The sequence below is a fragment of the Gracilinanus agilis genome, chromosome 4 (assembly GCF_016433145.1).
Source record: "Gracilinanus agilis isolate LMUSP501 chromosome 4, AgileGrace, whole genome shotgun sequence".
Taxonomy (NCBI): domain Eukaryota; kingdom Metazoa; phylum Chordata; class Mammalia; order Didelphimorphia; family Didelphidae; genus Gracilinanus; species Gracilinanus agilis.
Genome location: NC_058133.1, coordinates 175,520,219 through 175,544,808, shown reverse-complemented (window position 1 = coordinate 175,544,808; position 24,590 = coordinate 175,520,219). Strand labels below are relative to the sequence as shown.

At 36.8% G+C, this 24,590-nt stretch overlaps 1 protein-coding gene across 4 annotated transcripts; it reads right to left on the bottom strand.

Annotated features, from left to right (window-relative positions):
- On the bottom strand, positions 1 to 24,250 carry TUBD1 (tubulin delta 1). 4 transcript variants are annotated; one of them, XM_044672177.1, is made up of 8 exons: positions 23,882 to 24,250; positions 22,731 to 22,878; positions 20,892 to 21,108; positions 19,567 to 19,798; positions 12,824 to 12,988; positions 2,529 to 2,669; positions 1,593 to 1,776; positions 1 to 103 (listed from the first exon to the last, which is right to left on the bottom strand). In XM_044672177.1, exons 1-8 carry the CDS (start codon positions 24,051 to 24,053, stop codon positions 1 to 3), a joined length of 1,362 nt encoding a protein of 453 aa, XP_044528112.1. In that variant the 5' UTR covers positions 24,054 to 24,250. The 4 variants fall into 4 exon arrangements, with proteins under 4 accessions (XP_044528112.1, XP_044528115.1, XP_044528113.1 ...); XM_044672180.1 differs by lacking the exon at positions 1,593 to 1,776 and having other exon boundaries at positions 1 to 106; positions 2,519 to 2,669; XM_044672178.1 differs by lacking the exon at positions 12,824 to 12,988.
- Between the last annotated feature and the right edge of the window lie 340 nt (positions 24,251 to 24,590).

The following is a 24,590-nucleotide window of genomic DNA, read 5'->3' as shown; positions in this document are numbered from 1 at the left end:
TCAAAGGTTGCAGTAACTGGCAACAACTTGCTCTAATACTGTGAAGCTGTCTAAAAAGTCCTCCTCTTCAATTCCAAACTTTGTGTACTGGTGAACATAGGCTCTGGTAGAAAAATGGGAAAATATGATGTTAAATACAGAATTTCAGCATAATATAACTCAAAATTGGATTATAATACGTAGTAGGAATAGTGGTTGGTTGTTTGGGTTTTTTTTGCTTCTGCACATTAAGAATTGCAAAGTTGTAGGCCAAAGTCCTGACATTCCAGGAAGGTGTTACAATGCCAACTAGAGGAAGGAAGAAAAGGAAATAAGCATTTATTATGCACCTAATATGTGCTGCGCACTGTACCCAGTGCTTAACAAATAAGATCTCATTTGATCCTTATAACAACTCTGGGAGGTAGGTGCTATTATCTCATTTACAGTTGAGGAAACTGAGGCAGACAGGTCAGTGACTTGCCCAGGGATACACATATATTAAGAATTTGAAACCAAATTTGAATTTAGGTCTTCCTTGCTCATTTAATCCCCATTGCCTAGCCCTTACCACTATTCTGCCTTGGAACCAATTCACAATATTGACTCTAAGAAGGAAGGTAAGGGTTTAAGAGTAGTAAGAGACAGGCAAAAGGGGTTAAATGACTTGCCCAGGGTCACACAATTAGGCAGTGTCTGAGGCCACATTTGAACCAGGACTCTCATCCCTAGGCCTGGCTCTCGATCCACTGAGCCATCCAGTTGCCCCCCACTAAGTTCTTTTCATAATGAGTTAATATTCTTTAAAGGAAAACAAAAGCATGGTGGTAGAAGAAATAAAAAACAATACCATATAATTTTAAGGAAAAAAACCAACAATCTTTTTATTGAATTTTTCTATCTTTATGTTTTCAACTACAGCCACAAACCCAAATAGGGATTTTTTTCTAGTTTCATTTTTAAGTAAAGTCTCCAAATAGTTTTCATTACTTTTCTTTTTACTGACCCAAGCAACCAGAATACACACGTGTATCCATTTGAGGTCTATGAAATAGATGGATATGATTTAAAGTCTACATGGTGGGTATGAGTCTCCAAATGCATCTTAGAATAACATTTTGGACTAATGGTTATACCCCATAAACATCTACTTTACCCTACTTGGTGGTAAAGAATGAGAACCTCAACTAGTGAGGTATGGGGTCCAGGAAAAGAAAAAAACAAAACTAAACATCTCAACATCTCTGACCTTTTTTTGGGGTGACATTAGGCTAAAATGATCCAGGGCAATTTTAAAGGCTAATATCCAAGGGGGATGGTGTTTAGCCTTGTCACAGAAGAGGGGAGAGTTTAGGTGTCAACTTTTGGCCCCCAAGTCTGGGTGTTTTAATGCTAGCTGGCCAAGATATAAGCCCCTCTATTCACCACTAAAGATGGTCCTCCAACACCAGCCAGTGGTGATACAGCCAAAGTTCTGAAATCCTTGGATGTACATGGGTGGATGGGTTAGTGACCTTCAAAAATACACAGACGACACACTGATTACTAGTGGCAAAGAATCACAGGCCTGTAATTAAGTTGCCAATATGTTATTTTAAGCTTCTTTTACTTACTTTGAAGCAAACATATTCCAAGCTTTGCCTACGATGGTATCAAGTGGTTTTAGTAAAAACTGGCTGTTGCTGACCAAAGCCGCTGATTTCTCATATTTGTTAAAGGCTCGGTGTGTTCTCCATTCACAGAAGGCATCACTAGGCTGGAGCCAGGAAGTATATAAAGCCGGATCTTTAAAGCCCCCTTTATAGAAAACAGCACAAGTTATTCTCAGTCATTTCTCAATTTTCAAGATCATTTAACAATCATCTCTTTTCTTTTTTTTTTTTTAATAACCCTTACCTTCCATCTTAGAGTCAATACTGTGTATTGGCTCCAAGGCAGAAGAGTGGTAAGGGCTAGGCAATGGGGGTCAAGTGACTTGCCCAGGGTCACACAGCTGAGAAGTGGCTGAGGCCAGATTTGAACCTAGGACCTCCCGTCTCTAGGCCTGACTCTCATTCCACTGAGCTACCCAGCTGCTCCCCAATCATCTCTTTTCTAATCAGTTCTACATGTACCAAAAAATCTTAAGTCAATATGAAGAGCAATAGGAAAGTACACAGCCATGTTGTACTTAAATGACCTTCCCCCAAAACTTTTTTTTTTTTTTTAAACAGAAGGCTTATTACAGAGCCTACTTGGCAATTTTACACAAGTGCATGGACCGGCCAATTTACTACTGCTGAACTCATCAAATCAGAATTGAAACAAGAGACCTGCCAGGGAGCTGAGGGCCAAAAGCAGCAGCACTATAAAGCCAGAAAACTTTAGGCCAAATGAACTAATAACTCCACTGAGCCACAGAAACAAACACTGGTTACTGTTCTGCTCCTCAATCCCTCCAAACTGTCTGGCCCTCTCCCTGCTCCTCCTTCCCCCCAAAAAACTTTGGGTTGATTTATATTTATTGTCTTTACCAAAGGTACTTAATTTTTACCATGATTTATGCTTACCTGTGTCTGCACTGTGCACATCTTTACCACGAAGGATGAGCAAGTTAGCTATGGAAGTGTTAAAATGGAGTTCCTTGTTGGGGGAGACCTTCTCAAGAGCAGGAAGTCCTGACAAAGGTGGTCGTACCTGCCAATCGATACCTTAACGGAGAATAAATTGGTTGGTTAGTTTCTATTTGCCTTAGGACAAAAATACTGGGTATTTTTTGCAATGTAGGAGTTTTTTGTAAACTTTTGCTTTCTTAGCAAAAGTTTCTAGAAATGTGGAGTAGTTGCTTTTTTTCTTTTTTCCTTCTTTTTTTTTTTTAAACCTTTAGCAAGGGGGCAGCTAGCTCACACAACTCACATAACACTCTAAGACTATAAATTGAAGAGCAGGTACTGATCTCTGCTATTAGAATAAGTTCCTCATTGCATAGTTCTTTACACCAATGAACTTACAGCCTACTCAAAAGCAAAAAAGAACAATCAAGGAAAAATAGATATCTACAAAAACATGAAACAGCCAAATTATCTCAACAGGGAGAAATAAGAAAACTACTTAAAGAATTACATGATTGCTGAAGTGAAGTGGGAATAGGGATGAGGACTGGCTGTCCTGGAGAATGTTTCTAAAAACTTTCGAAGAAATGATCCCTATCATATATTAACTATTCTAAAATGTAGAAAAACATCCTTTTAAGAGGCAAATATAGCTGTAATGACAAAATTTGACAGGGCCCATAACAAATATGCAATGTGTTCTAGAATATTTATGAAAACAGATATGGAGGGGTAGTTAGGTAGCACAGTATACAGAGAGGTGGGGCTGGAGATGGGAGGTCCCGAGTTCAAATATCCCCTCAGATACTTCCCAGTTGTGTGAACCTGGACAAATCCCTTAATTCCTATTGCCTGGCCCTTACTTCTCTTTTGCCTATTGATTCTAAGATGGAAGGTAAGGGGTTAAAAAAAAATGCTTAATGAATCAGGAATCTTTCTTCCATTTGGACTCTTCAAATGGCTTTTTCATGATAGTAGAAAAGTTACTGATAGTATCAGTTGATATTGTAATAATGAAAGCAAAATTATTAAATGTAATATTAATAAAAAAAACTGTGTGGTCGCCTTCTGTTAGTAGCTCTTAATAATTTAGTTTTTAATAAAAATGGAGATAGAGAAAAAAAGGGATATGTAGGAAAAGGACAGAAAATTTCACCTAGCTAAATACCTAAGTTGAATCAGGAAGTCTGCCAAAGTCTGCAAAAAACCCTCGAGTACATAGCAGGCACCAGACACACCACACCTTTTTACTTCTGTCCCCCTCCATCATGCAAAGTACACATGTAAAATGGAATGCGGGGTAGGACAAACTTAGGGAGTGGTTTCTATCTACATAATATTTATAATCAAAGAATCACTGAGCAAGTCAAATATGGTCCCAGACACTTCCTATCTGTGTGACCCTGGGCAAGTCATTTAACCCCAACTTCCTAGCCTTTACCACTCCTCTGCTATGGAACTGATATTTAGTATCAATTCTGAAAAAAAAAAGTCAAGAATAATAGGGGTTTTTTAGGTTATGATGGCAGACTTGCTACATCACATTTTAAATCATATAAATCAACTGCATTATACTGGGATAATTTTTTTTAATGGAAAATATTGTTTCTTGATGTTTTATGGAGTCATTAGTTTCCACTTGACCAATTCAAATGTTTAAGGAATTATCTTCTTCAGTGAGGTTTTACACATCCTTTTCCATTTCACCAATTCTGCTTTTAAGGAATATTTTTTTACCTCCCTAAAACTCTTACTTTCTATCTTAGTAACAACTTTAAGACAGAAGGGCAAGGGCTAGGCAAATGGGATTAGGCAACTTGCCCAGGGTTACACAGTCAGAAATGTCTGAGATCAAATTTGAACTCAGTTCCAAGACTGGCACTCCCACTGTGCCACCCAACTACCCCAAGGAGTTTTTTTTCAGTATTTTTTGTGCCTCGTTTATTGAACTATTAATGCTCTTATAATTTCTTGTATTGCTTTCATTTCTTTTCCCAATTTTCCCTCTAATGCTAATTTAATTTTTAAAATCTTTTTTTTTCTTGCTCCTTTTAAAAATCTTTCTTTGGTTCTTCTAGGAATTATTATTGAGCTTATGTCCAATATGTGTTTTTCTATGAGATTTTGCTTTTACATGTTTTCATACCATTGCCTTTTTCTGCATTTGTATCTTGAGCTTCCCTATCATCAGAGTAGATTCTTATGGTTAGGTTTTTTTAATTGTTTACTCATTTTCCCTAGCCTATTTATTTGACCCTGAATTTTATGACAGAGTTAGGCTCTGCTCACTTGAGGCTAGAGGTGGGGGAAGCAGGAGGTCTTGTTTTCACAGGTGGTCTAGGGGTCTCTAAGTTTTCAGTGCTTCCTAGGTGATATGATCTCAGTAGAGCTGCGGTCATCACTGCACTCCTGGTCTATAATCTGTAATAAGGTAAATTGATACTGTATCGATTGGGCCAGTTACTATTGATCTAGAGAAGGCAGTTGCCTATCAGCATGTAGGTATTGGTTATGATTCTGTTAAAGCAGTTAGGGTCTAGTTGAAGGTTTGGTAGGAGATTGGCTGGAGACAACTTATAACAAAACCTATTTATTTATATTATTGAAAGAAGCAGGGAAAGGAAAGGAAAGGATAAATATAGTATTGATATAAATTCTCTAAGAAGTTTAAACTATATCCCAGTACCCAAATTTGTCTCACGAAAGACTGATTCCTCAAGCCTGACTTAAACTCCTTAACTAACTAAAAAATTAATATCTGATCTTACTAAACTATACTTATTATCTTTTTATAAATATTAGAAATCCACTGTCATCGTCTTCTCTGTCTCTAGCTAGAAATCAGTCCAGCTACTTCCAGGTTCCAGCAGTTAGTTCTCTCTGGACCCTGCTGGCCTATTCCTCCTCTGTAGTGTCAAAGAGAAAGCTCAGCCAGTCAGTCCTCACAGATGATCTCCTCCACAAACTTTTTTCAAATCTCTAAGAGTCTTCCAAAACCAACTGTCCTCAACTCTCCCAGGATTTCCAGAGGAAAGATCCAACCATCCACCCTTTTGAGTCTCAGACCCTCCGAGAGTGTCTGTTATTTTTCCACAGACCCCTCTGGACTCTTGGGAATTCTCTTAAGGAACCTCTAGGAAGATTCTAACTGGCTTCTTAAGGTAACACTTCAACACTTTCTCTAACTTACTCTTACTTATCAAGAATTCCTAATTAATCCAAGTTACTTAATAAGTCTAATAAATCTGGTCCTTTCCCAGGAAGGGCCCCTGCTCCCTTGCAACTGCAAGCAATCCTTTCCACCCTGGAACTAGGATCCAAAATTGAGTAATGGGCAATGGAGTTGTCAAACAACTCTACCCAGTCCTGTGCCACTGCCTGCATAAGAGCCCCTGTAATCTTTCTGACCAGTTGTCCAATCCCCCTTATCATCTCTATGCAATGAGAGCTCCTGGAACTATTGCTGCTGCTGCTTTTGCTGTTATATCACTGCCTCTAGGGCCTTTAGTTCCAGGTCAACCCCCGCCCTATAACACAAACCTTTCCCTCCAACTGCCTAGGTTGTCTTGGGTGGGAAAAATGTCTCACTCCAAATCCTTTTGATGGCTATGCCATTCTAGTATTCAATTAGATGTGTTAAAATTTTGTGGAGGAGAATATTGGGAGAGTTCAGCTGAAATGCTCCCTCAACTCTGCCACTTGGCTCCACTCTCCAAAACATATCAAAAAAGGGAAAATAAATGGCAGAGACTAAATAGTTTAGAAATTGATTCAAATAATCATAAAGATCACACCAAAAAAAAATTAGAGATGGAAGAAACCTTAGAAGTCTAATATTGTTATTTTATATTTTTTAAACTTACAGTATTTTTAATAATGTCCTTTTCTTATTTCTATCCCTATGACTCACTAATCCCCTCCAAGTAGAAGGCTTCAATTTAAAAAAAGGATAGTTGAGCAAAACAAATCAAAATACTGACTGTATCCTAAGGCTGCATGTCTACTTCCTTAATATCTACTCTATCACCTCTCTAACAAAAATTACAAGATATACTTCACCTATAGTATTTTTAAGTCTGACTGGTGCTACTTTAGTTAAGCTTCTGATGTCTTTCAGAGTTGTTTCCCTACACATTATTATAGTCACTACATAAATTGTTCTTCTAGTTCTATTCATTTTACCCTGTATCAATTCAAAAGTTTTTCCACTTTTCTATGAATTTGTCACATTCATTTGTTTTAGCACAATAAAATTGTATTACATTCATGTACCATATTTTGCTCAGCCATTTTCCAGTTGATGGGCAGCTATTTTGTTTCCAAGTCTTAACCACAAGAAGTGCTGCTATAAATATTCTTTTGCATAAGAAGTCCATTTGGAAGACTGGGTCAAAAGGGAATGTAGTTTAGTGAACTTTTGGGTTTGGTTTTTTTTCCTTTTTTTAATTTTAATTTTGAATATTTTCCTATAGTTACATGTTTCATATTCTTTCCCTCTCCCCCACTTCCCTCCCTGTAGCTGATGCACAATTCCATTGGGTTTTACATGTATCATTGATTAAGACTTGGGTTTAGTTTTAAATTACTTCCTGGAATGACTGTACTAATTAAAAGTTCCAACAACAATGGCTGCCATCCTACAACTCCTTGAAAAATTATTTGTTTTCGTCAATCTTTATCATCTTTTCTTTTATCATCATTGGTGGTATGAGATGGAACCTCAGAATTGTTTTGATGAGCATTTCTCTTAATCATTAGCAACCTGAAGTATTTTTTCATATGGTTGCTTACAGCTTGTATATTTTCATCTGAAAGATGCTTACTCATATCCTCTCATGATGTACCTATTTAGGAATGGCTCTTATTCTTAGATATCTGTAGCAACTCTTTATGGCCTTTATTAGAGGAATTTGTTGTGAAGATTTTTTCCAAGTCAATTGTTTTCCTTGTAATTTTAATTATATTTCTTTTGCTTTTGCAAAAACTTCTAATTTTGTGTAGATAAAATTGTTTATCTTTAATGATCATCTCTATCCCTTATTTGGGTAAGAATTCTTACCTCTATCATAGTCAGTCAGTCAACTAGTATTTATTAATCACTTACTATGTGCCAGGAACTGGTGCTAAACACCAAGCCAGCGTTGGTAAACCTTTTAGAGATCATGTGCCCAGTCTGCACCTTATAGCTGCCTGTAGGTCCCCTGCAATTACCCCGGACAGCAGAGGGATGAAGTGTTCACATTGGGCTACTGGACAGAGGGGCTGGGGTGCATGTGAAAATTGTCCTCAGGCACAGTGGAGAGTGGGAATGGAGCAGCCTCCTCTGGCACCGTGGGGCATGCGTGCCATGCCTTCATTAACATGGTGCTAAATCATAACTGTGAAAGATATCTTCCTCTTTTGTTTTCCAATGTGCTGACATGACCTTTCATATTTAGGGGAGGTGGCTAAATGTAGTCTAATGTGGCATATGATTTTAAGGTAATGATTTAATAATTTTTGCCAAATTCACTTTTCCTAACCATTTTTATCAAAGAGAGACTCTACTCTCTCCTTTAGTTGGTATCCTTGGGTTTATTGAGTGCTATACTATATACAATCACTTCTAGTTTTTGTTCATGTATTTAATTGATCAAATTTTATACATTTTAAGTATTAACAAGCTGTTTTAATGTTTATTTCTTTATGTTATTTGAGATCTGGTACTGTTAAATACCCTTTAGTGGTACTTTAAAAATTGTTTCCCTTGAGACATCTGATTTTTTTTTCTACAGATATCCCTATTATTCTTTGGTCTAGATCTCTAAAATAACCTTTTTGTAATTCAGTATGGCATGTGAATTGACTTATTACTAATAAAAGTAGCAGCTAATGTTTATAAAGTATTTTTAAATGTGTTATATCTCCTTTGTAATTTAGCACAAAATTTTATACAACACCAATTAATTGCAATACTGTTACCTTTTGGGGGGGGGTCTAAGAGTTTACAAATGCATAATTTCTAATATTCTTTGGTAACCTAGCTTCTACTTTACCTAATTAATTCTATTATATAATGCTTTATATAACATATACACACATATTATATAAAACTTCAGCTTTCCCAAATGACATTCTTCATCCCTGGTCCCCTCTCTCCTCCTATCACTGTGACTATCTCCATTATCTATGACAGGATTAAGACCCAGGTGATGGTTTTACTATGGTAGGGGTTCCCTTTTCATAGACTTCTCTTTTTAAATCACCTTTTCCATTCTTTAATTAAATTTTACTCATTTTAAATTTAATTCCTATTTTTCCTTAAAAACATTCTATAGAGTGTAGCCCAAAACTCACTATTTCAGCATGTTAAGTTTCTGCTAAGTTACCTTATAAAATAGGACAAAGAAAAGAACGTGAGTTCCTTCAATTATCTAAAATCCCAGAAGTTCTCCCCTGGAAATCTTAAAAAATTATTAATCTCAGGGGCAGCTGGGTGGCTTGGAGAATTGAAAGCCTGGCCTAGAGATGAGAGGTCCTAAGTTCAAATCTGGCCTCAAACTCTTCCTGGCTGTGTGACCCTGGTCAAGTCACTTAACCCCTCCCCTCCCCACCATTGCATAGCCCTTACTGCTCTTCTGCCTTGGAACCCAATACAACAGTATTGATTCTAAGATAGAAAGTAAGGTTTTTTGTTTTTTTTTTAAATGATTAGTCTCCAAACTCCTTAATAATTAATCTCCAAATCTTCAAAATCTTCTAAGATATTTCTAGCAGTTCTATAAAGCAGGAAAAAATTTTCCTTTCATTGATTGTCCCACCTTATCTCTATAATCCCAACATGTCCAGGACTGAAATGACAAGAGAAAAAGTATCTTGCAGGTTTTTTTCTCTTTTTAACCTAAACTATGGCTAAAAGCCTAAAGTAGGAGTTATTCCTACTTATTGGAACAGTGTTTGGCATCATTATTTCAAAGCTATAAAATGTCATTCATCTTCCCCAGTATTCCAAACGCTTTGGCTGCAGTTTTTTAGTAGTCTTTCTAGCTGGCTGAATTTTTCTCTTAGAAATCTTAGAAGGTAGAAGAATCTACAAACAATACCTAAGCTCTACACAAGACAAAGATTTTCCTGCATTTTACAAAGAAACAAAAACACAGACAAAATGATAAAACAAAACATGTAACTTGCTAACCTCCTTATCTCTTACTGAAAGTCTAATCTCAAAGACTTTGATTTGCTGCCAAATTTGAGATCCATTTGGATTTTTATATATTTTACTACAATTTGAAGGCTCTACGCCTTCCATTACTGTATAGGAAATTCCAGGTGAATAAGAATTTCTCTAAGGAGGTGTCAATTTAACAGCACAGTCTTCCCCTGGTCTCATGCCAAAAAATTTTTTTTCACAGGAAAGAAATCCTTTACCTTTTACCATTATCAAAACCCTTCATTCCCTTAAAGAGAATATTTCTTTCTCAACCTTCAGAGTGGGAGTAAACAAAGGTAAACTGTCCCCCAGCAGTGTAGGGATAAACCTTACCCTAACTCAGAAGAATTTGAAATTGGGGAGTCCAAAATCTCTGGGGACAGTCTTTGCAAAAAAGTCCCTCAGTGAAAGATTAACCAGAGTATTCCAGGGAGTTTTCTGAAAGGCTATCATCCCAGGGTCGGAATCCTGACTCAAATAGTTACAATTCCCTAAAATCAGAAAAAGGGAGTTCTACTACTCCTAGGTATCTGTATTCAATCAAAGAAACATGAAAGCAGTACCTGGTTGACAAGTATGGGGCCAGTTTAAAAAACAAACATATGGGTTGCTTGAGGTGTATAATTGTGATAAAACTCCTTGAATCAACCTTTGGATCTGACTGAGTTTCTAGAAAACACAATATAGGTCCTTAATTAAGGATCTCCAAAGCAAAAGGCAACTAGGTGGCACATTGGACAGAGTGCTGAGCTTACAATCAGAAAAATTCATCTTTCTGAGTTCAAATCTGGCCTCAGGCTCTTATTAGCTGTGTTACCCTGGGCAAGTTACTGAACCCTAGTTGCCTCAGTTTCCTCATCTATCAAATGAGCTGCAGAAGGAAATGGCAAACCATTAGTATCTTTTCCAAGAAAACATCAATGGGGTCATAAAGAGTCAGACATGATTGAAAATGACTGAAAAACAACAACTAAAATAACAGATAGAGGTAGTCCAGCTTCCCAGCCACACATGGCTCAGTTAAAATTATGCAGTGAAGTTTTTTCATAGTTCCTGTAACTGAATAAAGTTTTCTTATCAGATGGAAATTAGACTAGACCCCATAATTGAATAGAAAGGTCACTGTGCTAAATTCAGAACTGAGACACAAGATAGAGTCAGTTTGGTTCACACAAGTCCCTCATATATATAACAAGAGTGTGTTTTTATTAAAAACTTCATCTGCTTCGAGCCAATATTTTGAGAATATATCCTGAGGAAATACCAAGAAAAAAAAAGTGATGTCCATAGAGACATTTGCAACATAATAGCAAAAAAACTGAAATTAACTCAAATGTCCAGTAATAGAGGGAAATTATGGTATATTAAGATAATGGAATCCTATGTTAGTATGAAAAATGGCCTGTGGCCTTCTTACATCAATCCATTTCAGCAGGTGAATATCTGTCTATAAATACACACATATATATATATACACATGCCTATATAACCAAAAAGCATGTATATTCTGATAATAATGATATAAAAATATGGAGTAACAGAGTGGGAAAACTTAGAGGGATTTACCTCTTTGCCCATTATGATTCCTTTAATTTCTTTTTCTTATCTTATTGTATTTCCAATTCAATATTAAATACTATTGGGGATAATGGATATCCTTGCTTCCCTTTTGATTTTCCTGGGAAGGCTTTTAGCTTATCCTCATTACAAATTATACTTTGTGATGGTTTTAGGTATTTGCTTCTTATCATTTTAAGAATAAATCAATTTATACCTATTTATATACCATATATATATACCATATATATATATACATACAAACACACACACACAATTTATATCTGTAGTGTTTTTCTTTTCTAAAATAGGTTTATTTAGATATTCTATTTCCTCCTCTGATAATATAGGCAATTAAAAAATTTTAAATATTCTTCTATTTCACTTACATTATTAAATTTGTTGATATAGAATCTGACAAAATAACTCCTAATAACTGCTTTGATTTCATCTTCAATTAAAAAAACCTCTTACCGGGGGGCAGCTGGGTAGCTCAGTGGTTGACAGCCAGGCCTAGAGACGGGAGGTCCTAGGTTCAAATCTGGCCTCAGACACGTCCCAGCTGTGTGACCCTGGGCAAGTCAATTGAACCCCATTGCCTACCCTTACCACTCTTCTGCCTTGGAGCCAATACACAGTATTGACTCCAAGACGGAAGGTAAGGGTTTAAAAAAAAATAAAAATAAAAACCTCTTACCTTATGTTTAAAATCTATATTAAGTATTTCAAGGTAGAAAAAGTGGTCAGGGCTAGACAATGGGGGTTAAGTGACTTGCCCAGGGTCACACATGTGGGAAGTAATCTGAAGCCAGATTTGAACCTAGGCCTGGTTCTCTAACCACTGGACCACCTAGTTGCCCCAATATAGGTTTAATATTCATAATGCTTCATTATGTATAGTATCTTTTAACATAATATACTTTCTCTGTTTATCTCTTTTAATTAAATCTATTTTAGCTTTAATGTTATCTAAGATCATGATTGGTACTCCAACTTTTTTTGTATCAGCTTGAAGCACAGTATATTCTGCTCCAGACTTTTATTCTTACTCTATGTGTGTCTCTCATTTTAAAAACTGTTTCTTGTAAACAGAAGGATGTAAAAAGAACTTATTGCTAATTCAATTCCTTCTTTATTCCCTGATCCAATAAAATTGTTTCTGTTCTTAAAAAAATTAATTAGTATATTCCGAGAAACATCCACAAAATTCTAGCATAATAAGAATGAAAAGTAAGAAAATCCAAGAGGTAGCAAAGTAAAAACATGTAGGCAATGTATTTTGTATTAATGCTAATTTACAATTTTGGGTGGGGAGAGGGAAGTGAGAGGGAGGAAAAACACCCAATAAATCAGTTAGTCTTTCGGGAGGTTGTGTTATGTTTCTTCCAGGAATCTTCTAAGCTCAGCTGAAAGGGGTCCTGTCTCAGCTGGCCCAAATCTTTTTATATTAGAGGTTCTTAAATATACATCAGATTGTGGAAATATTTTTAAAAAATACACATTTTACCTTCTTCCATTTTAGCATTAGAAATGAGCATCTGTCTTAAATGCTTAAGCAATCCAGCCCAGGCAAAGGTGGTGTAAGCCAATGAGTTTTCAGACATTTGAGGAATGTTACGTAGACTTAGCATCTTGAATTCAGGGTGTGGAACCAAGGTTGTCATCAAGTCTCCTAGCAAGAGGAAGAAAATTACCCCAGGTTATTGCTATTAAATTACATACCCACACGTACATATGTATGTACAGTGATAAGATAAGTGTATATTTTATAAACATATGTTCACATGTGTGTGTATTCTGAATTGATCAGTATGGGGCCAAAATATATGTTTTGTTTCTGTAAGAGCATTCAAAATTAATGACCTGTCTCCCATCCACTGTAACTGGCCTATAGACCAAATAAGAATTTAGAAGATGAATAACCAAGAATTTAAAGAAAAAAATGAAAGTCAAATCAATTACCATTTTATTAAGTACCCACTATATGCCAGGCACATGTTCTATGCACTGAGATAAGTAAATTTTCAGAAGAAGCACAAATGTCAATCAGTCTTTGTATCATGCTAAATTCTCTAAAATGCTCTCTGAGAAACATTTTTATAAGAAAGGATTTTTATTTGCTTAAGAAAAATAACTAAGTAAGAAAATGTGACAGTGATGAAGACTGGACTAGAAATAACTCCTGGATGGAATGTGAATATACGTGTAAGCTTTTGTTTGCTCTGAGAAAGGGGCCAGGAATCATAGAATCATAGATCTCAAGCCTGAATGTTCAGCTAAAATGATTGGATTTTATCCTGCATTTGAAGGGGGACTGAAAGAACAGCTCTAATTATGTCATTGCCCACTCAAAATAAATTGATGGTTTTCCATTGGTTATAAATTCTAAACTCTTGTTTGACATTCAAAGTCTTCTACAATCTGGTTTCATTCTAGCTTTTTGTGTTTATTTCCCCTTATTACCCATCCTATATCAATGCCTTAGCTAAGGGACTCTTCCATTTTCTAAACATACTATACTTTCCTATCTCCCTGCCTTTGTTCACACTATAACTCCTCTGCTTGGCATATCTTTCTTCTTGCCCTCTTCATCTCTGCCTGTCAAAATTTTGTACTCCTCTGCTAATTCCTCTATAAAGTCACATTTGGGCCTTCAAACCAAAAGTAATTGCTCTTTCTCATTTATACTCCTATTACACTTGTCTTACATCTTTATCATCGCACTTGTAAATCAGTATAGTACAAAACAGAAAATGCCAAATTCATCAAGGGAAGGGCCATTTGTTGTTCACTTCTGTATGTCCCACAGTGCTTTGCACATAGAAAGGATTAATAAAGGAAGAGTTCACTCTGATGAGCATATATTGATGAATTTTGGTCAGGAGAATGATGTAATCATTATGATTAATCTGATAGCATTATGCAGAAAGGCTTGGAAGGAAAAGAGACTAGAAATAAGGCCACTTTGGAGGTCACTTGAAGTAGTGTTGGTGAAAAGTAACAAGGGCCTGAACTATGGTGATGGCAACCAAAGTGGAATAGATAGAATTAAAAAAACAAAGAGAAAGTTGAATTTGACAGGAACTACAGATGAGACATGGAAATGGAGAAAGAGACAAAATAGGGAAGTCAAAAGGGACACTAAATTTTCAAATCCACATAGCTAAGAGACTGAATATACCATTAACAGAATCAGGGGTGGTCCAGAGGAAGATAAGGTTTGGGGAATTCAGATGAACTTAGTTTTAGGTCAAATTTGTGGCCTAGTGCAATATAAAGAGATTAAGATGTTTAATAGGATTGAAAATGGATAACAAGAGATAAAAAGATTGGGACTTGGCTAGACATATAAATTGGGAGTTATCTGAAAAAATATCATAGCTGAAGCCTTAGAGTTTAAGAGAAATTTCTGGAAAAAGTACAGGAAGAGAAGATGGTTGAGGATAGAACCTTGGAAAATGTCTACATTTATTGGGAAAAAAAATAAAAAGAACAAAAATGAATGTGGTATTAAGGAAACCAAGGAAAGAAAGTTTTCAAGATGTAGGGGATACTTAATAGTGTTTAGTATGTTGCAGAGGTCAAAAGAGATGAAGACTGAGAAAAAAATCACAGAAGTAAAATATAACAGACTATGTTGGCTATTAGATGATTATGAATAGTATTAAAGCCTAAATCATTTCCTTATGGTAAAAAAATGGTAAACTACAAAAATGCGAAGTGATGTGTACTGCTAGTTACAATCACTTTATTAGGTGGTTGTGATTAACTGTTTTTTTTTATGGGAAGACACTATAGGAAGAAATTGATGTGTGATTAAAAAAAAACAACAAACTCCCAAGATGTTTTTGAATAAGATAGAAAAAAAGAGCACTGAATGTGTTAATTAAGATGGTAATTAAGATTGTAATCTTCTAGAGAATGAAGAGAGGTCTAAGCCAAGTTAGCAAATGAAGGCATAAACTGCTTTTCCCAAGAAATTTAACTATTTAATACTTAAAAGTGTACAAGGGAAGGTGATTTGTCTTTCCTTTTTTTTTTTTTTTTTAAAAGAGAGGGCTAAACAGGTGGGTATATAGAAAGGAAAGAGCAAACACAAAAAGAGATAAATAGAGATATAAGGGAAAAACAAGGGATAAATGATGGAACAAGCCTTAAAGTAAAACATTTATTCTTTACAAGAAGAGAGTTAGGTAGTTTATGTCAAGAAGGGAGAATTAATTATGGGGAGAAATTCTGAGCTTTGAGGAAAGATGAAGGAGCCCTAGTTTTATGTAAAGTAGTAGATTATAGATCATTTGTTGACTCTAAGGAGTAGGTACAGTAGAAAAGCTGCTGTGGAAAATGGAAAAGGGTGGGCAGTGGGGTAGCTCAGTGGATTGAGAACCAGGCCTAGAGATGGGAGGTCCTAGGTTCAAATCTGGCCTCAGATACTTCCCAGCTGTGTGACCCTGAACAAGTCACTTAACCCCCATTGCCTAGCCCTTACCACTATTCTGCCTTGGAGCCAATACACAGTATTGACTCCAAGATGGAAGATAAGGGTTTAAATTTAAAAAAAAAGAAAGAAAGAAAAGGGAGTTAGTGAAGAGATGGAACAATTTCTGAGAATCAGTGATGGCTCACCTGAGGTTTAAGTAGCACATATTTGTAGCAGACCAAATCAGTACAGTGAACATTACCCAGAATTGAGTACTGACAAAGAAGGAGGTTAAATGGGTAAGCAATTTTTGGGTGCTAGTGAGACTAATGCTATAGTGGCTGATGGACTAGAATAATAGGAAGGGTATAACTAAGAAATCCCATGGGCTGAAGTGTGAAGATGAGGTTCAATAAAAGGAACTGGAGAAAGGCAGCTAGAATGGTTCAGGGGATTGAGAGCCAGGTCTAGAGATGGGAGGTCCTGAGTTCAAATATGGTCTCAGACACTTCCTAGCTGTGTGAGAACCATCCCCCCATTGCCTAGCCTTTAATTGTTCTCCTGCCTTAGAATAAATATATGGTATTGGTTTTAAGATGGAAGGTAAGAGTTAAAAAAAAAAAAGAGTCATTGGAGAGGTAAAAGATAAGATTGCCATCAGAGAAATGAAGCACAAAGTTTCATATGTGGGAGATAGAATAATTCCCATTACTGAGCTTCAAGAAAAGAGGTGACAGTAAGGAGTGGACTGCAACACAAATAAATATGTAGGTCCTCTGATCTGAAAATGGTCAAAGATTTGTGATTTTGGGGTGTTACAAGGGGCATCAGTGGCATAAAGTCAGAGAACATGTTGGGAAGAAACTGTGAGCTCCAGTCCAAAAATGCCTTAGAACAGTGATGGTGAACCTTTTAGAGATGGAGTGCTGGGCCTTGCTCACACCCTACACCTAGTGCTGTGCCCGCTCCCCACCTCAAGACTAAGACCCATACCCATACCCTGCCCCCACTCCCCCTACCTCACCCTCTGGCCACCCCCTTACCCCAGACAGGGGAGGAGAAAGTACTTCTATTGGGCTGCTGGGAAGAGGGATGGTTGATGAGAGGAGTACATGGAGTCGGGGAGAAGAGTGGCCTGAGCACTCTGCTCCCCTCCAACCTGGTTCCTCTCCAACCCCACCAAGGGAATCAATCACCTTTGCCACAGACTCAACAGGCTGCTGTCTGGACCACACCCTCTTGTGAGCTATGGCCCTCTTCCCCCCTACTCCCAGTGCCTTATCCCAGACAGGGGAGGAAGTGCTTCCATTGGTTGCTGGGCAGAGGGACAAATGAAGTGAGGAATGTTCTCAGGTGCATGGAGAGGAGGAGGGAAAATTTCTGCCCCAAGTCCCTCTGGCTTTCTAGTAACGAACTCTGGTGGGTGACTGCAGGCATGCCCACAGAGAGGGCTCTGTGTGCCCTTTTTGGTACCCATGCCATAGGTTCGCCATCACAGTCCTAGAAAGATGGGAGAATTTTCCTGAAGTTGAAAAACAACAGTGAGGAGTGTAATGGTGAACTGTCCTAGAGGGATGTTAGATGTTACAACACACCTAGGAACTTCCCAAGACCAGTTAAGCACAAAACCCTTGGCCTTATGGAAACACAAAGTTTATTTAATAAAGGGAATAAGGGAAATTGGTAGGTAGGACCCTAGCACTCTTCAAACTAACTCCACCCACCTTCTAAGTCCCCTGCTGCTTAAGGGGAGCCTTCTGTTTCTTCTCTGGGCCTGCCTCCATCTCCCTGTGCTACCTAAAACCCTTCCCCCACGATATCTGATTTATCCTAATTTTCTCACTAGTGATTAGTAAAAAAAGGGAAAAGCCTGGGTTTGGCTGCTACACTAAGTAACCCAAAGTTACAGATGGAAACCTTTGGATTACTTTAGCTCAAGAGGAATTTTGGTAGATGGACCACTGGCAGATGAAGACTAGACTCAGGGAAACTGGTTTCCTACAAGCAAATCCTCTACATAGATGTCAAAGATTTCTCCACAAAATCCTGACTGTCCAGGGAGAATCTCTCAGAGCAAAAATCCTCCTTCAGCTTGATGGGAATTCAGAGAGTCGAAAACTCCTTCTACTTTGATCAAAATCCAAGAAGGAAGTCAAGTCTGTTATTTTCAGTTCAGACTCCTACAATTGCTTCCTTACCCAGAATCCTCTCCCAGGGCTTATCTCAAAATTCCCTTCTTTCAACTAACCCTAGAAATCAGACTATCCTTAACTTATTCCTACAGGAGGATAGAGAAAATGTTATAAACATAAGGCTTGCACCCCCCAATTGATAAATGGGCAAGGGACATGAATAGGCAATTCTCAGATAAGGAAATCAAAACTATCAATAAGTACATGAGAAAGTGTTCTAAATCTCTAATAATTAGAGAAATGCAAATCAAAACAAAACAGCAGGGGAGAGTAATGAATGTTGGAGGGGATGTGGAGGAATTGGGACATTAATGCATTGCTGGTGGAGTTGTGAATTGATCCAACCATTCTGGATGGCAATTTGGAACTATGCCCAAAGGTCTTTAAAAGACCATCTGCCTATTGATCCAGCCATAGATAATAAGGAAAAAGACTTGTACAAAAATATTTATAGCCATTTATAGCCGCGTTCTTTGTGATGGCAAAAAATTGGAAAATGAGAGAATGTCCTTAGATTGGGGAATGGCTGAACAAATTGTGGTATCTGTTGGTGATAGAATACTATTGTGCTTAAAGGAATAAAAAACTGGAGGAATTCCATGTGATTTGGAATGACCTCCAGGAATTGATGCAGAGTGAATGGAGTAGAACCAGGAGAACACTGTACGCAGAGACTGATACACTGTGGTACAATTGAACATAACAGACTTCTCTACTAGCAGCAATGCAAAAATCCAGAGCAAGGCTGAGGGACTTATGAGAAAGAAAACTAGCCACATTAAGAGGAAGAACTGTGGGAGGAGAAACACAGAGGAGAAACAACTGCTTGAACACATGGGCTAATGGGGATATTATTGGAGATGAAGACACTAAACGATAACTCTAGTCCAGGGGTCGGCAACGTATGGCTCTCGAGCCACATCTGGCTCTTTTGAGGGCCAGATATGGCTCTTTCTGCAGGAGCCATAAAGTCAATTTTTTTTCAGGCGCTGTTACAGGACTGTGCACTGTTATAGGAGTGCGTACGGCTCTCATGAAATTACATTTAAAAAAATGTGGCGTTTATGGCTCTCACGGCCAAAAAGGTTGCCGACCCTTGCTCTAGTCCAACTATCAATAATATGGAATTAGGTCTTAATCAATGATACATGTAAAACCCAGTGGAATTGTGCGTTGGCTAAGGGGGGTTAGGGGGATTTTGGGAGAGGGAAAAAACATGAAACACGTAACTATGGGAAAATATTCAAAATAAAAATAAAAATATAATTAAAAAATAAATAAACATAAGGCTTGGACTACAAAAGACAACCTTCCAAAAGACCACTGTATAACAAGGGAAGGATAAACACAAATTGGCAATAGGGAGAAAAGGTATTTGCTGATCCCTCTGTAACCCCATTAATTGAGGGCACAGCAAAAGTTCTGAGGGAGCAGTATTGTCAGGGAAAACCAGAGGATTTGGAAAAGTTTAGTTTCAGTACAACAGAGGCTCAATGGAATTCAAATTTAAAAAATGAAGTTGAAATTTATATTTGTACTAATTTTATACCTTAGAATAGAAGAATATATGTGAGCTCTCAAGAAATATATAAGACAAAACTTTCATTGAAAAGCAAGAATTTAAGATGGTCAAATTACCTAATGGGTTTCTTCTGTACTGAAATGAATCTTCTGAAGAGTAGGTAGGTTGGAATACACTTCCCAATTGATGGGCAATGACTTGATTTACATCTCTAAAGGAGATTTGTTTGATATTCATCAATTTAGCACATATCTTATGCACCACATCATTTTCATGAACAAGAAGTGCATCTGAAGATCGATATAGATGGGAAAGAGTCAAAACTGAGTTGTAGTTCTGTACAATAACCTATGAGAAAAATGGGTTAAACATTATTTGCTCATCGATTCTTTGTATACTTTCTTCCTACATCACTTCTTTCATTGATTTGTCTCAATACAGAGATTTAATGCTGCTTCTGGTATAATGTGCAAGGAATTGACATATGGAATCCTTTCCCCAATGAAAAGAAGCAAACATTTTTGTTCAAAGGTTAAGAAAGAACTCTTGAGAGAAAGCTCAAAGAAATTGATTTATTCTGGTTGGATAAGCTAAGAATAGATAATTCATTAAGAGTTTGGGGGCAGCTGGGTAGCTCAGTGGATTGAGAGCCAGGCCTAGAGACTGGAGGTCCTAGGTTCAAGTCTGACCTCAGATACTTCCCAGCTGTGTGACCCTGGGCAAGTCACTTGACCCCCATTGCCTACCCTTACCACTCTTTTGCCTTGGAACCGATACACAGTATTGACTCCAAGATGGGAGGTAAGGGTTTAAAAAAAAAAGTTTGCATGAAGTGTTATCATATGGAAACTGATCTATATTTATCTCCAGAGAAGAAAATATGAGTTGTGAATTTTAGAGAGATAATATGTCTGATTAAAAGAACTTTTGAGTAAATATCTTAGTTATGTTTACTAAGACAGGAATGGGTTCCTCAGGAAAGCTAGAGAATCTTTGTTCTTATAAAACTTTAAAAAGACAACCGTTTATTTGAAATAGTTTATGTATAATTCTTTCCAGATGCAGGAGAATGGACTGAGTGACCTTTGAAGGTACCTGTTTAGCCTAAGGATTCCAAAATTGGACTTTATATAAATTCTGCAAGGGAATTGTTAGATGTCTCCTTAGAGTAATTTTATGACTTCTAGTTCCATCTAGTTATAAGATGATTCTCTGGCATAAAATAGAATTAGATGTTTCACAATCTTTGTGAAGGCTTCATTGACTAAAATTTGGAGCAGGCTCAGAAAAGTTGAGACTAGCTCATGTACATAATGTTTTACAATCATCCCAGAACAGATGAGCTACTTTCTAAAGAAAGATTAAGAATAAACAGACCCAGACTTTTTAACCTATTCTTGTAAGAAATTTTGAATGAGGGCATTTTGCATTATGTTCTTACCTCACCAGTTCCATAGGGCCATATAACCTGATTCATTATAAAAGAATTTGGATAAGCATCTCTTAAGTTCTGTGTGAGGAAGGCTCCCAAGCCAGATCCTGTGCCTCCTGCCATACTCATAATAATAGAAAATCCACTTAGAGAGTCATATTCCTCTACTTCCCTCTGAATTAGATTCATGATAGATTCTTCATGCTTGGGCCCATGAACATTATAGCTACATAAAAAAAAGGGAAAAGACAAATCTAAGTAAATTTTACCTTAACTAGGAAATTACAACACAAATTTGTGTACAGCAGTAGTATAAAACAGAACTTTCCAAAGCACAACATGTTATCCAGGTTGGCAATGACTAGCCTCTTTATTAGAGAGTATTTAAAAGTCATATAGAACTGTTAGCAAAGGTATTTTGTAGTTCATTATTACTTGGAATTCTAGTAAAAAGAATATTGTATTAATAGGTACAGTTAAGCAAACCTTAAAGTGATCTGTAAATGCTATGATTATTTTTATTAAATTCTTATCCCCTTCTTATTGCAGAGGTTTCTCCCAGCCTGATGGTCCAGTTCAATAGCATTCCTATCCTTTGACTTCACCAACACTCTTACTCTCCCAATCGTGTTTTTAACCCTGGAATTCCTAATTTACCTTATCTTTTGTGAAGAGAAAATCCCTAGCTCAAGTCTTTTCTACTGAAATATAAACTGTACTTCAGACTATTGTGCAATCCCAAATACCATAAGAACAGTGTACAATGGAGAAGCAATATGGTCAAGAGTCAAAGAAATAGGAGGAAGCTGGGTAGCTCAGTGGTTTGGAAGCCAGGTCTAAAGACAGAAGATCTTGGGTTCAAGTATGCCCTCAAGTAATTCCTAGTTGTGTGACCCTGGGCAAGTCACTTAATCCTCATTGCCTAGCCCTTAGTGTTCTACTGTCTTGGAATGGTATGGAAGGTTTAAAAGTTTAAAAAAAAGGGCAGGGGGTTGGGGTAGTGCCAAAGCAATGTCTCTTGCCATAAACCTTGATTAAATCACAATCTCTTTGGACTTTAAGATTCTTTGTTGTTTTTTTTTTTTCCTCTAAAATTAAGGGTTTAACCCAGATATTTGAGAATCAGTAAGAACCTATTTTTTTAAAAAAGTCTCTGAAAAAGTTAGATATGTGCAAAAAAGGAGCTTTAAGCTTTATTTCCCAATTATATTTGAAGCAAAATTCATAAGAAAAAATTTCCATAGGCTAATATATTCCAAAGGGCTCAGGAATAGAACAAGAAGCACTTTACATTATGTGCTATTTTGTACATTAAACTATTTTTCATATATAAGATCTCATTTGAATACTATGGCAACTTTGAGAAGTAAAATCTTCATTTTTACTAGTATGAAAACAAGTATTTATGTCTATCCAAGAGCATTTAACCTTGGATAAACTGTATGTTCTTTATTCAGTTCTAGAATGGCCTGGGAATGGCTTTGCACAAGCAGAAGCACCAAACCCACTGCTTCCAACCATGCTTCCTCCAGACCTGAAAGTGTCTATTATATCTCCCTAGCCCTGCCTCTTACCCAGTCTACACACAAACTGTCCTCTATTCTCTAGCCTGCCTCTAGAAGCCTGTAGTGGGGAAACTATCAACATTTCCTGAATGTTGACCAGAAGTCCTTAACTGAGATGCAAACACAAAGGTAGTATTGTCAGTGTCTATCTACTACCTGAAATCAAACACTAATTTAAGGTATTTAATGTTTGGTGATTGATTGGATCCACAATGTCAATTTTCTTTGGATTCTTAAATTATATACCAGTAACTCATGGGAAACTTGAGTAAATCACTCTTACCCATAGGCCCAATTATTTCCAGAACCTTGTTTTTGACAGAAGTGTGAATGTTGACCATACTTCCATCTGCCAGAATGGGCAGCTTTTAATAGTGTTTGACTGATCACTTTGGGCTCCATGTCAATAAGCAATGCTCGGGCAACTGGAACTAGAGTAAAGAAGAAAACAAAAATGTAAAAAAGTTCTTCCTGAAAAGGGTCATGAATTGAGAGCTGGGAAAGCCCTTCCATGCTAATTCAGAGTATAAATTTACTTGCCCAAAAAAGAAAAAAGGGTATTTGTCGCTCTGGAATGAAATCTAGGCAAACAGTAAAATTCCAAACATCATTTATATTGTTTAGCATTCCTTTTGTTGATTTTTAATATTTACTATTTTAAACAACTCATATCTTGATACTTGCTCTTCTGCTTCATAGCCTCCTTGAAAATAGGTTGTACTATTTCATTCTTTGTGTCTAATAATGCCAGGCATATAGTAGGTGCTTATAAATACTTAACTAATTGATTGCTATAATGTTTCCTTGATTATAGAAAGTGACACTAAAATCTATTTAAGGCCCTCTCCTCCAAAAAAAGTAAGTAAGCAGTAGGCTTCCAGGTTTATAAACAATTGCCTATAAATAGTTTACAAGTCCAGGTGTAACTCCCAAACAAACACAAGGATGAGAATTTACAGAACCCATTCTGGTCCTCAGTTAGGAAACAGTAACTCAACTACTGTTACATTTTCAGGATATGTATCTAAGACGTAAATAATATCCCTATCTTTCTACATTAAGGACTACCATTTCAAGACAGTATCAGTATAAACCCATAACTCTGTTACATAACTTTCAAAGTAAAAATGAAAATAGTGCAACATTCATAACAAAAAATAGATTTAATAGTTTCACTTTAAAATAGAACTTCCTAATTTTGAAATTAATTTTCTTTGCAACTTTTATTGTGTATCCATTGTATACAAAGCAATGAGTACAATAAAAAAATTAAAGTGGTTATACAGGGTTTTTGGACATTTTCTAAGGTGCTTCCTACTGAAATAGGAGATACTTTTATTTTCCATAGTTGGTATTAGGTTCAACATCTAGCAAAAAAGAAAAAAAGAAATAAAATGAGTTGTTCTCAATGTTATCCCTGGCTTAATTACATACCTTCACTTTTATCCTCATTAAAGAAATGTTCTTTGCAAGATGCTTGATAGACTTCATTTTCTTTCTTAGAGCAGAATCCCTGGGTACTATGTAAGTCTCTACATATGGCATCAAATACTTCATAACCAATTTGATTGCCACACTGACCAAGTTGAACTGTGACTACTGACATGATGACCAATCCTTTTCCTAAAAAAAAAAAAAAAAGGAATAAAGCAGAATAGGGCACAATTGTGTCTTTGAAAATAATTAGGGATTATCATCAAGGGTAATAAAAATACACATGCATACACATCACAAAGTAGTGACATATTAAGCAACATTATATAACAGTAATAATAATATTCAGGCTCAGTTAAAGGGGAACCCCCCCCCCAAGTACTTAGATGTTGACTGGGGACTAAAAACAGCTTCAAAAATTTATTTGCTAGGGGGCAGCTGGGTAGCTCAGTGGATTGAGAGTCAGGCCTAGAGATGGGAGGTCCTAGGTTCAAATCCAGCCTCAGACACTTCCCAGCTGTTTGACCCTGGACAAGTCACTTGTGTAATTGTAAAAGTGAAATTTGGAAAATGCCATCTAAAAGTGTATATATTTCTATGGACATGGGAAATGTATCAAAACTACATTTCCCCTGATCCAACATGGTCCAACTGGTTTCCATTTCCGGGTTTTTGGGCTTGGGAAGGCCTACGTCTTGACCCAGGGAAG

Excerpts from the sequence above, each read along its gene's own strand:
- TUBD1 (XM_044672177.1), bottom strand. The coding sequence starts at position 24,053 with ATGTCAGTAGTCACAGTTCAACTTGGTCAGTGTGGCAATCAAATTGGT. Across the intron at positions 12,989-19,566 it reads GTACAGAAGAAACCCATTAG|GAGACTTGATGACAACCTTG; the intron begins GTAATTTGACCA and ends TCCTCTTGCTAG. Across the intron at positions 1,777-2,528 it reads TGTGCACAGTGCAGACACAG|GGGGCTTTAAAGATCCGGCT; the intron begins GTAAGCATAAAT and ends TTTTCTATAAAG.